Source organism: Pelodiscus sinensis, chromosome 2, assembly GCF_052426305.1.
Source record: "Pelodiscus sinensis isolate ZL-2025 chromosome 2, ASM5242630v1, whole genome shotgun sequence".
In the NCBI taxonomy this organism is placed as follows: domain Eukaryota; kingdom Metazoa; phylum Chordata; order Testudines; family Trionychidae; genus Pelodiscus; species Pelodiscus sinensis.
Window position 1 is genome coordinate 55,615,651 of NC_143053.1, and position 13,043 is coordinate 55,628,693.

The 13,043-nt window shown below is 44.6% G+C and overlaps 1 protein-coding gene across 10 annotated transcripts in view; it reads left to right on the top strand.

Annotated features, from left to right (window-relative positions):
- STAU2 (staufen double-stranded RNA binding protein 2) overlaps positions 1-13,043 on the top strand; it is a 236,649-nt gene that overhangs the window by 55,477 nt on the left and 168,129 nt on the right. For all 10 annotated transcript variants that reach the window (XM_075920513.2, XM_075920512.2, XM_075920516.2 and 7 more), the window contains exon 6: positions 8,447-8,606. In XM_075920513.2, coding sequence (XP_075776628.1) covers positions 8,447-8,606 — 160 coding nt within the window. The remainder of the gene's footprint in view (positions 1-8,446; positions 8,607-13,043) is intronic.

Here is a 13,043-nt window from a genome sequence, read left to right on the forward strand (position 1 = left end):
TGATGGGTTTAGAGAGGACAGATGCTAGAACAAGGAAGTGAAATACAAGAACAGTGAGCCCAAAGAAGAGCTGGACTGTGTTGGTAGAAGTTATTTACGCAGTTACAATAGTATGAATGATTAAGGAAAGCAATAAGAATACATAGCATAAATGCTTTAAAAAGGAGTTGGAAAAGTGTTTGGAAGAAAAAATATTGAAGGGATCACTTATTCAGAGGGGGGAATAAATCTAAGCAGATTTTCCAGTCTCAGTGAGTTTGGGATTGCATTTATTTTTCCCAAGGATAACATAAAGAAATTTACCACTTCCAACACATTTATACCATTGGAAAGCCACAATAATACAGGAAATGCAATATATATGATACTATAATATCAACATACACAAAAGCAAAATATTAGTATATGTGTATTTGATGGCCAAAAAGGAAGAGGCCCCAAGGGCTCTTTAGTATGCAATTAATATTTTGGCCAGAAAAGCACCAGATTGTTTCAGTATGCTTATATGTTATGACATCATATTCCAGTAAAATTATAATGAACAGAAATTTTGTTTGTCTCTGTGGCAAACCAAAATGAGTTTTGTAATTGTCAACAGACGTTGGTGATTTATTTAATTATAGTGGCGCCCACTCACACCAACTTAGTTAAGAGTCTGTCAGCATTTCTGTTATGAACCCCTATTTTCAGGGTTTATAACAAGTTGTAAACATTTGTTTATTGCTGAAACTTTGGCATATAAGGTCACAGTCAAGAGCAAATTTTCAATTTCAGGTTGTCCATTCTTAAGTGATACCAGTGGAGTCAGCTATAAAGTAGACTTCTCTTCTGCAGAGGGCCTTCCTGACTCTATTAGACTTAAAGGAAATAAAATCTTCTTGGCAATACATTGTTATCTTCAGTTTCCTGCCCTGATGGATTGGTAGGACTTACCAAATCTAGTAGAACTGCAGTCTGTTTAAACTAGAGATTGTCTCATGGATTCTAAATCTCTCATTTCCTTATACCAAAAGTACTTTCCTTTTGGTTCTTAGTTATTCATAAAGGTACTATTAGGACAGCATCAAGGAGACAAAGATGAAAATAACTACATGTAATATGTGGCTGCTTTGTGAAGTCCTTTCATTCTATTACTGTCATATTTCTGTCTTCTCAGTGCATATAGAACTACTAATTTTCAGTACTGAATCTCCCAGCAGTTTTAATTTTATATCTCTTCAGGTCACTTTGTAATTTGGTTCTGTCTCATTCACTTTGTGATGTCTGGAAATCTGATTAGAGCTAAATTTTCACCAAAGAAAACCTTGATAAAGGGAAATAAGCAGCCACGCAGAATGCAGATAGGTGCTTATTCAAGTTTAGCTAGTTGAAAAAGCCTCCAGAAACCCCAAAAATATGGATGTGAAGTCTAATATGCAGTGTTGTTGTAGAGATGTGTAGTTTTGGTCTCATGGTTTTAGAGAGACAAGGTGGGTGAGGTGAATACCTTATATAAGACCAGCTCTGGTGGTGAGAGAGATAAGCTTTCAAGCTTATACAGAGCTCTTCTTCAGATCTGGGAAAGGTACTCCGAAGGTCTCTCTACACAGCAATTAAACACCCATGGCTGGCTCAAATCAGCTCACTCAGACTTGTGGGGTTTGGGCTACAGAACTATAAAATTGTGGGGTAGACATTAGGAGTGGACTTCAGCTTTCATGGGGCCCCGAGCTCAGGGTCTAGCCCAAGCCATGGGTACCTCTGATAGAGACTCAGAGCTCAGGCTCCAGCCAGAGCCCGAACATCTACCCCGCTGTCTTATAGCACTGCAGCCTGAGTCCCGTGAGCCTGAGTCAGCTGACGTGGGCCAGCCACATGTGTTTAATTGTTGAGTAGAGATGCCCAGAATGTCACAGCTAAATATAAGGTGGAACAAATTGTTTAGCATAATACCACTCCAGTTATAAGAGGGAAAAGAAGCTGTCTTCCCAGCTTCTCAGCTACAGGAAAATGGGAAGAAAACTGGAAGCAGGCAGGGAACCTGGGGCGAGCCAATGCCCGGCTGTTTAGGGAGGCTCAGCTTGTCCCAGTCTGTGCTACTCATGGCTCCCAGGCTCATTTTTTAAAGGTGTTGTGCAGGTGTCCTTTGAAGATGAGGACTGCAAGGTCAGGTATGGAGCAGCTGTGTTGTGATCCCTCACAGGCATAGGCCATACATAGGGATATTCTTGGCCCAGGACCCAATTCCATCTAGCCCTGCCTGCAGTGCCTTCACATTCTCCCCGGTGTGTGCCCTGGTCTGCCTGCTGCCACTGGGAGATTTAAAGTGGTTGGGGGGGGGGGAGTGTGTGGGAGGGGAGGGGGGGGGGAGTTTCTGTCGCTGCTATCACCCGCACAGCAGAGCTAGAGAGACTTTGTGCTGCTGGCTCCTTTTGACTGCCAGAACGCAAGTCCCTGCGCCCAGGAGAGGGGTATGGCTCTTTGTGCGTTGTTTCTGCTGTGGAATCCTGGGAGCAGCTCATGGAGACAATCCTCAGCCCCTGACTCCAGGGATATGCCAGGAGCTGTGCGGAGCTAGGAGCTGGAAATCACTCTAGCCCCGTTTGTGGCCAATGGTGGCAGCCATTTTAAATTGCCCAGCAGGTGTGGCTGAGGGACACATGGGGGGAGCATGTGGGGTGGCAGGTGGGCAACAGTACACAGACACACCTCTTCCAGGAGCTGCTGCCAAAGGGGGGGTATCCCAGGTAAGCACAGTACCTCTTCTCCCCTCACACATCCCACACCCAGGGCCTACATACTCTGTCCCCATGCCCTTTTTGCCCCCAAACTCCTGCACCCTCTGTAACCCCCAAACTCCCTCACAGAATCTGCACCCCTCACCCTTTGCACCCCAACATCCTGCCCCAGGTCAGAGCCTGCACACAGACTCCATCCCAGAGCTTCCACTCCAGACCTCCTCCTGCATCCACATTCCCTCCCAGAGCCTGCATGTCTTCTTGTGACTCAATCCCCCGCTCCTGCCCTGAGCATGCATCCAGCATCCAACCTCCTCCCAGAGCCTTAGGTGGGGGTGAGGGGGCGGGGAGGGTTTGAGTAGGGAAAGGGCACAGACTATGGGCACCACCAGAATTTCTGCAAACCTGCTGCTCCTGCCCACAGGTGATACAGCATTTTTGTCTTTTTTTTTTATATCATTTTTCTGTATGAGAGTGTAGTGACATTCCCCCCCCCCCCCAAACATCTTCCCAGGACCACAGGAGAGGTGGTAACAAGCCACTTAACCTTGAATGGTCCCTTGAACTTTGTGTTAGCTACTTATGCTAAACAATCTATTTTACCTTGTATTTAGCTGTAACACTTTGGCTGTGTCTACATTGGCACCCTTTTCCGGAAAAGGGATGCTGATGAGACCAGTCGGAATTGCAAATGCCACAGGGGATTTAAATATCCCCCGCGGCATTTGCATGAACGTGGCTGCCGCTTTTTTCCGGCTCGGGGTTTTGCCAGAGAAAAGCGCCAGTCTAGACGGGATCTTTTGGAAAATAAAGCCTTTTCCGGAAGATCCCTTATTCCTCTTAAATTCAGGAATAAGGGATCTTCCGGAAAAGGCTTTATTTTCCAAAAGATCCCGTCTAGACTGGCGCTTTTCTCCAGCAAAACCCCGAGCTGGAAAAAAGCGGCAGCCGCGTTCATGCAAATGCCGCGGGAGATATTTAAATCCCCCGCAGCATTTGCAATTCCAACTGGTCTAATCAGCATCCCTTTTCCAGAAAAGGGTGCCAATGTAGACACAGCCTATGAGTACATTTCCCATATCTGAAGAAGAGCTCTGTGAAAGCTCAAAAGCTTGTCTCTCTCCGCATTGGTGGTGAATTATATGATCTATGCTGTCTCTGCACACTCCTCCCTGTATGTCCTCTGGCTAGAGCAGCTTCCTGCTGCTCGCTCCACTCAGCTGCCAGCACGTGAGTCCCTGTGGCCCTGCATATGTGTGTGTGTGTGTGTGTGTGTGTGTCCCAGCAGCTGAAGCAGCACAGAGACACCGCCCAACCCAGCTACAGGAACTCATGCCCAGGGGATTGAGTGGCTGGAAGCAACTCTAACCCTGCTGTGCTGCCGGTGGGAGTGGTGGAAGCCCCCAGGGTGTTTTAAATTGCCTAATGCTATCAGGCAGGCTGGGGAATTCACGGGGGCTGGTGGAACATATGGGTTGGCAGGTGGACAGTAACTTGTGGAGACCTCTGCTTCTTCCAGCAGCTGCTTCCAGAGGAGTGCCCCAGGTAAGCATTGTACCCCCTGTATCCCCTCACATACCCCAGTTTTACCAGAGCCTACACCCTCTCCCTCCATCCCTCAGATTCCCACATTACCTCCATCCCCCAAACTACCTCCCAGAGCCTGTACCTTGCATCCCTCCTGCAACCCAGTCCCACAACTCCACCCCAGGCCCCCTCCTATACCCAAACTCTCCACCTGTTATCCCTCTTGCACCCAAATTTCCTCCAAGAGCCTGCTTCCTCTCCTGCTCTCCCCCACGATCCCTGCCCCAGCCCAGAGCCTGCACCATCCCAGAGCTTTAGGCTTGGGGGAGGGGGAGAGGTAGAGTAGGGGAGGGGTATAGGCTCTGGGCATTCTGGGCACTTCAAAATTTCTGCAAATCTGCTGCCCCCATCTCTCACCAACAAAAGATATTACCTCATCTACCTTGTCTCTTGAAGTGTGATAGGAAGTGTTACTGTCTGAAGGCTAACTTCTTCACCACTTGTCACAGAAGCAGCTCCATGAAGTTCCTGGGAGTACTCCATGGAGTACAGTTGGGAACACCTGTTAGTTGTTACTGTGATGATGAAAAAAAAAACCCAGCAGTCCTTCTTAAATTTATTCAAACTTGAAAAGCGGGGGAATCTTTCTTCTTTGTGAACAGAGTGGAGAGCCACAACTTCTTAATGTTACATTGTGCTGTTGGCTTTGTGACTCTTATGTAGCACCGTCACTGGGTAAAGACAATATCAATGTCACAGTGCACCTTAAGGCTGTTGTACCATGATTATCTTGAGACTCTTGGTGACTCTTGACACAATTTGTCCTCCTTCTCTGTTTCTTTCTCTCTTCCCCCTCTCCTGTTCGTTGGAAAGTTGGAGTGTTCCTCCTCTGTCTCTACTCACTCTTTTCTAGGCTGTGCAGAGGCTGGAAGCTTTAGTCTAGTTCTTTAGGGCTTCATGTGCATCTTGACATGTTCCTGGCAGTATTCACGTTATCAGTACTTTGCTTGTTCTGCTTTCCACCAAACAGCCAGTGTAAGAGGATCGTAATCAAAACCATGTAAAAGTTAATCACTTTGCCAATGCAAAAAGCTGCACGAGGCTCTAGAGTCACAGGCTGAATATCACTTTTCTCCATTATGTAAAGCTCTCTAAAATACTCCAAGATTTTTAAGAGGCATTTTGTGGCACCTGAATCTACAAAGTGAACTAAGGGTCATATGCTCCCCACTGTTGTGTGGCATGTAGGAGAGTTAAAGCATTTTAATTGCACATAAAAGGGTTTATGGGAGACTTTGGTCTATAAGGCAACTGTGTGTTATGTTTTTCTGCCAGACTACCTCCTTGCCTGAAGGAGGGTATTGCCTAGCAGTGACGCGAGGAAATTGCTGCTCTGCATTGCATGTTTCCCTTTGCCAATGCAGAATTTATTTGCATCTGGTGTTTTGGTTCTGCCCATTATAGAAATACTAGCAGGTTTACCCGGTGTTGCTCGGGTCCTTAACTCAATTTATTCTTTTTTTTTGCGTAAATAAAGTGAAAATGTACATGCTTCATATGAATCGTTGCTCTTGGTGTGTGAGGGGCTTGGGCTGAGGGGGTCAGAATGCAGGCTATCCAGGGAGAGAGAATTACCCTAACCCACTCTCACCGCAGCAGCTAAGGCCAGGTGAGACATGCCTATCCATGGCCACTGCAGCTTCAGGAGTGCATGTCTCCTGACTGGGGGAAGTCGAGGTTCATTTGTCCCCTGTACTCCCCAGCCAGAATGAGGAATGCAGCAAACTTCACTTTCTACTCCCTGACAAAGGGGAACAGACAGCAATGTTCCCCGTACAAATTGGAGGAAGGGAAGTTTCAGCGCCCTCTTTACCCCAAAGGGCACCTAAGGGATGGGAGGCTTGGGGTTGGGTGTGCACCTCCAGCCAGCCCTTTTCACCTGCCTAATTATTCTATTTTCTGTTTGGTTTTATGAGAAGCAATCCCACTCCAGGCACATCCCATTTTCCTGGCACAACCAAACCCCTACCTTGCTTTAAGTTGTGATAAAAGGAAGCAGTATATTTAATTTGATGGTCCTAGCTCTTACCATTTAGGACAGTGGTATGCAGCCCACTGGGGCTCCATCTGTGGCCCATGGACCCCTGGATATCCCTCTCACTCACATGCCTCTTGTGCAGTGGGGCACTGGAGCCCCACACTTACCTGCTCCTCCCTATCCCTTCCAGCACATTTAGAGTGCATGAAACATCTTATTTGCACTTTGTCCCTGTTCCTCCCCTTCTCTTTTAGAGCTGGAATGCCATGAATCAGCTGGAGTGGGGGGAGAGAAAAGGCCCTTAACGGTTGGGGGAGCTAGGGAGTGGGAGAAAAAGGCCTCAGTCAGCTTGGTGGGGAGTCTGGTGTGGGAGAGAACAGGTCCTTGGGGGCTGCAGGGGAGGAGAGGAGGCCCCTGGCACCGTGGGGAGAAGCAAATAGGCTACTGCGGGGCAAGAGAGCAGGCTGCTGGTGGGCTGAGGGAGGGCTGGGCGGAGAGGGGGGAAGGGAACAGGCCCTTGGTGCGCTGGGGAGATGGAAGAACTGGCCCCTAGAAGGCTGGGGGTTCTGGGAGGAGGGAGAGAAAAAGCCATGGGCAGAGAGGGACCTTGGGGGCGAGAGAATAGTTCCCTGGAGGGCAGGGAAGGCCTGGGGGGTAGGGAGAGAACAGGCCCAGGTGGGAGGGGGGGACCCCCTGTCCTGAGCCCCTCTTCATCCCCCTACCTTCACTCTCACATACACCCTCTCCACACACATCCACAAGGCCCTGCCAGGTAAGTCTGTTAGTATTTATATACTAGAACACTTCATTTCTTGTTTGTTTTCCCACAATGTCTTCTCAAACACATCCATATACACCCACAAATAAACCCTGTGACCCAAGTAATGTAATTTAATAGGCTGAGGGTATGTCTACACTACCCCGCTAGTTCGAACTAGCGGGGGTAATGTAGTCATCCGCAGTTGCAAATGAAGCCCGGGATTTGAATTTCCCGGGCTTCATTTGCATGAAGCCGGCCGGCGCCATTTTTAAATGCCGGCTAGTTCGGACCCCGTGTCGCACGGCTACACGCGGCACGGACTAGCTAGTTCGGATTAGGCTTCTAATCCGAACTAGCTGTACACCTCATTCCACGAGGCGTACAGCTAGTTCGGATTAGAAGCCTAATCCGAACTAGCTAGTCCGTGCCGCGTGTAGCCGTGCGACACGGGGTCCGAACTAGCCGGCATTTAAAAATGGCGCCGGCCGGCTTCATGCAAATGAAGCCCGGGAAATTCAAATCCCGGGCTTCATTTGCAACTACGGATGACTACATTACCCCCGCTAGTTCGAACTAGCGGGGTAGTGTAGACATACCCTGAAAAGGAAGGAAGAGATGGTGATTATTATTTCTAGATTTAGTACTTGGGGAACATCAGATACTATGGGAATGGAGCAGAGCGTCTCACCCCCTCTGTAAGAAGCTATGATTTTGAGCTTTAAAAAAAAAGTATGCAAGTATCTTGTTAAAATCCCAATTTATTCATGCTTCCTTATCTAAGATATCTTCCTTCACTTCTTAAAGTTCTTCACCTTCTCTGTGATCTCTGTAACACACAGACTCAATGTCAGTGCTTCCTTCCCAAGTTTTCTTTTCCTGCTTTCCAGCACTCGCTATAGCTTCATCAATAACTGCAGCTTACCCACACTCCATCCAGGGTCCTTATTGGATAGACCCAATGATCTTGCTCTTTCCATATCTCTCTAACCCTGGGAGGAAAGGGAACTACTTTTATGAACCCCAACATGCCTTGCATTGGAGGCTCTGAATAGCATAGACCCAGCAACTATTGCTCCCAGCATTACTTTGGGCTGAAGCCAGAAAGAGGGCAGTATGGATCATGTGATCTGCCTTAAAGGGACAATGCACCTTGTTTCAGGTCCATTTAACTATTCAGTTAAAGTTATAAATAACATGTTTGAGTTGCAAGTCGGATTTTTGGTGGGATGACTGAGACATGTATAATATATTTGGTTCTTATATCCTTTACTCTGACCAAAAAAGCACATTGTCTTTTTTTAGTTGCCACTATAGCTTAAATAAAAATCACATGCAATTTTCATAAATTGTATTGTGTATTTTAACCTATAACAAGGAATTAACATTTCCTTTATTACTTCACAGGTATCACTGCCCAGTGCCTAAGATTTTCTATGTCCAATTGACTGTTGGCAACAGTGAGTTTATTGGTGAAGGAAAGACTCGTCAAGCTGCTAGACACAATGCTGCAATGAAGGCCCTACAAGCTCTCCAGAATGAACCTATCCCAGAAAAATTACCTCAGGTTTGTGATTGAAAAACTTACTGAGCCTTGTTGTCAAACTTCAATACTCAAATCCCAGATTTGGATGTTCATGTAATCAGAAGGTTGTGGAAAAAACCAGCTCAATGGATTTTTTCAGAATTCTCTCTCTCTTTCAAGCAGTCATCGCTCAGGAGTTTTTACGTGCACAGAACATATTTTACATATTTTTTAAAATGCTAGAAATAGGATGTAATTTCAATCTGTGAATGAAAACTTTAAAAATAACATGTTAAAAAGCAAGTGATGAGAATATGAAGGTTCCTATTACACATATGATGAAAAACTCATGAAGTTTTATAGTCTAGAACAGCAGTGGGAAATTTATGGATATTGGGCCAGATCCAGCCCTTGGCTTTCCTTGATCTGGCTGGCAGTGAGACTCAGGGTTTCTCTTTCCCCTCTGCAGCAGGGTAAGCCAGCCCTAGTGCTTTAGGCCAGCTGCGAGCGTCCCTGCTTTGGTGCCCCTCTCCCACTCCCCCAGGGCCAGGGTTCTTCAGCATCATGTTTCTGCATGCTGTTGGGCTTCTCTGATCCCCCGACTCCACTCTGTCACAGGCGGCCATGTTTCCTGGCTCCACGCTGCAGCCAGACTTCTCCAGCCCCCACCCCTATACTTCTGCAGGTGGTTGGGGTTCTCCAGCCCCCCCTGACTTAGTGCCTCTGCGGGTGGCCAAGATTCCTCAGCTCTGACCTGCCACGGGCAGCCAGGGTTCTCTGTCCTTGGCCCCAGCATTGCTATGGGACTCTGGCCCTGCTGTCCCCCGGCCCTGGCCAGGCTGCTGGTCCTCTTGCCATTGGGCTCTCATGCACTCTGGTACAGCAGCATCTGTGGTCCTGCAGCACCACAGATGTTGCTGGATCGGAAAATGCTGGTTTTCAGAGGTGCAACCTGTAGTGTGTGGCCGCCGAATGATTTTTCTTTGTGTCAGTGGTCTCTGCATTTTTAAAGGGAAGCCGGTAGGCGAGGACGCTGGCTGAATCCCTGTTCCCAGGGTTCTGCACAAACACCCCCCCCCCCAGTTCATCGTCACTCTGTATTTTTAAAGGCAAGCTGGCGCGAGTGCTGAGATCCAGGACCAGGGATTCATCCAGTACCCTTGCCCGCCAGCTTCCCTTTAAAAATGCAAAGTAGCGGGGTAGGGGATGTTTTTGCTGAGATCCAGGAACAGGGATTCAGCCAGTGTCCTCGCCTGCCGGCTTCCCTTTTAAAATGCAGAGCGGCAGCAGGAGGTTGAGAACCAGCACAAGCTTGGGAATGAACACTGACACTGACTCTCCTTAGCGACTAATTTAGTAGTCGATGGAAATCCCATCGACTACTCAATTAGCCAGTTAACCGCTATTTAACATCCCTAAAATGGGCAGGACTCTGTTAGCATGGTTCTGTTAACACAATTTTTATAGTGTTGAATTTACTAGCTGGTTATTTTTTCCTAATCACCATAGAAATGGTAGCAGCTGATCAATATAGAAAGCAGGTGGTTAGTATTCAGAGATAATTGTCAAAAGTCAGTTTATCTAGTTCTACATGCCTATATAAAAGACTTGTGACAATCGACAATTCTTCTAAGGTAAAATGCAAAAATTGTCAAGAGTTGCTAAGAAGCAAAGTAGAAAGCCATTTTTGGTCATCCCCAAAAGTGCATTAAATGCCTATTTAATCTTGGTCCTCACTGAGAATTAATTATTACCAATAGGTATATATATAGTGCCATGACCGTGTTTTAGAGACTACAAAGACTGGTCTCTGTCCTAAGAAGTTAATAATATATTCTGATATTTTTAAAGTAAAAGCAAGATTGCCAAATGGTGATGTTTATTTTTGAAGTGAATGTCTCTGCATCGGGAACCTCACTGAGATCATGACTAGTGCACTTTAAATAGACTGTTGAACACCTGTCTGATGGTTTTAAGGCTTTCAGTTTGATAGTCCCTTGATAGATCATTAGCTTTCTTCTGTGTGCATTTGTAAGGATCAATATTACATTAGAAATGAAAATATTCCAACACTTTTGAAGAATATATAAGCTAAATAAATAAATAAATAAATAGAGATGTCTCACAAGTAACTTTGCAAATGAAAAGGTTTATAACAATAAAATTGCTGAGTGATTTGAGCCAGAATGCACATACCTGGAAGACACAAAATGCCCTCAGTGCACTCCCTCTTTGGCAATACCTATTGAGATCCTGTGCAGAGCAATAATCTAAAAAACATAACTGAAAATACCTGGAATTTTTTGTTTGTTTTAAGCTATAATTTAAGAATGAAATGATGCTGTTTATTAAAAAGAATAATTATGCAACTTTTATTTCTCTGGCTACTCCCAAACCATACCTGAATAGTCTTCATTGTGGGTGAAAGAAAATTTTACTCCCCCCTTTAGTTATAGCATCATTCCTTTTCTGAATCAGGGGAAATATTATTTACTTTAAGTCATTCAAGAGGTCTGGTAAGGAGTTTTTAAAACAGAAGGCGAATTTAAGAGAATTAAGATCGTAGGAAAATATCGCCTTTCCTTTTCTTTCTCGTCTTCTATTATGTCTTTTGAAGCACTAAATGCTGTCTTTAGAAAAAGAGCTGTGAAGTTTGACTAATCAGATATATATTTTAGTTCTATACTGTTTTTTTGTTTTTAGTTTTAGTATTATTTTTTTCAGGGAGAGTTCTTGAATTCAAGATATCCGTTAATGAGGACAGGAAAATGTTGCTTATACTTCATGTGCCAGTGATCATGTTTGTTAACATAATTTAGTTTCTGATGTCCCACAAAGTAAACTGCTATCATCCAAGTATATATAATAATAAGTAACTGCGGGAAGTAAATTATATTGGTAGTTTTGTTTAGATGCTCATTTCTTCATGGTCTTTATATGTGAAACTTGAAAAGTTAATTATTTACTCAAAAAAACCAATAGGATCTCAAATTAAACTGAATGTTCAAATCATGAGAATATCACAGCATCATTTTACCAGGTCCCTAAGGACGTCCAGGCTTCAGAGGAAAAGCTGTGATTGTACAAATCTGAGACTCCTAACTGCAACTTTGGTTAGGTTTTCCACATTGTTCTGTGTCTATCCAGATCTAACTTATTTAGAGAAACCTCATCATCTTCACCCTCTGCTACAAAGCAGACATTTAAACTTAGCCAACTTTCTAGTTAGACAGGAAGGAGCGTATTTTCAGAAGGGAAACTTTTCCTTTGGGAATGCAGTTTGAATCCATAATAGACCTGTGAGCACAAATCAGGTAGTTGGTAGTAGTTACATAGATTTGGACTTGCATTGTACTTTTTCAGGTGCAATAAACAGGGAGCCAGGCCTTAGCTTGACTGAATATATACCACAAATATGAGATGTAAAATGAAAACTGAGGGTGTCATTAATTAAGTATCTAAATTCAAAGAGAGAAAGGATGTTGCAGCGGTTAGAGGACTATCCTAGAACTTATGAGACTTGGAGTCAGATCTCTTCTCTGCCTCAGAGTTCTTCGGTGACTTCTGGTACTTAACTTACCCTTTCTGTATCTGCAAAACAAGGATAAATGGTACTTTTTTACCTCACATGGGGTGTTGGGAGGATAATACATTAGCTGTGAGGTGCACAGATAGCTAGAACTTGATCATTGTGAATCCTGTTCAAATGTGCTGAAGGAACTGTGTTCAAGAATGAAAACATGAATATTGTTTTATAATGTGAATACAAACCTGTCTAATAGCTGAATAACTATCATCTGGAAGGCTTGTACGAACATCTCAAGTTTTAAAATAAATTTTTGCTCTTTTTAATTTGTTTTATTATAAGCAAAAATGATCTGACTCTTCCATTATGTTTCTTTTCCATCTGAGAGCTGAATTTCTGCAGCCATCTGAATGGTCAAATATCTCCCTTCACAACTAACAGTGATACGTCTTAGATTTGGTGTAACTTGTATACCTGGAAACTTTCTGCATCATCCTCACAGTATGATCTACTTATAAATAGAGTGATAATAGGCATTGCTAATTAAATACTGTGACAAACTGACAGTGCCTTGTAATCTCCTGTATAAATGTTATGGAATTCAGATAAAACTTATTGACTCAATTTAAACCTTATTGAATTAAGGTTAATATATTTCGGGTATTAACAATGCAATTGAGTATATGTTACTGTGGCACTAAATGTACCTTCTCTAGTAGGGCTGGGGGATGACAAATGAACTCCAGCGTTATCAACCTTTTGAAGCCATCTCCATGTAGAGATATGAATGTGGAGAATCCAGTTTGAACTAACTGACAAAGAAGGGGGTGTGGATAAAGAGCCTGGTTTTAAACTGCCTTAGGGCCATCTTTCTGATCCAGCAGACAGGTCCTCTGGTCCACAGAGGGCCCCGCTCCCTAAGGTAGGGTTGGAAGGGTATGGTGCTTGTTCAG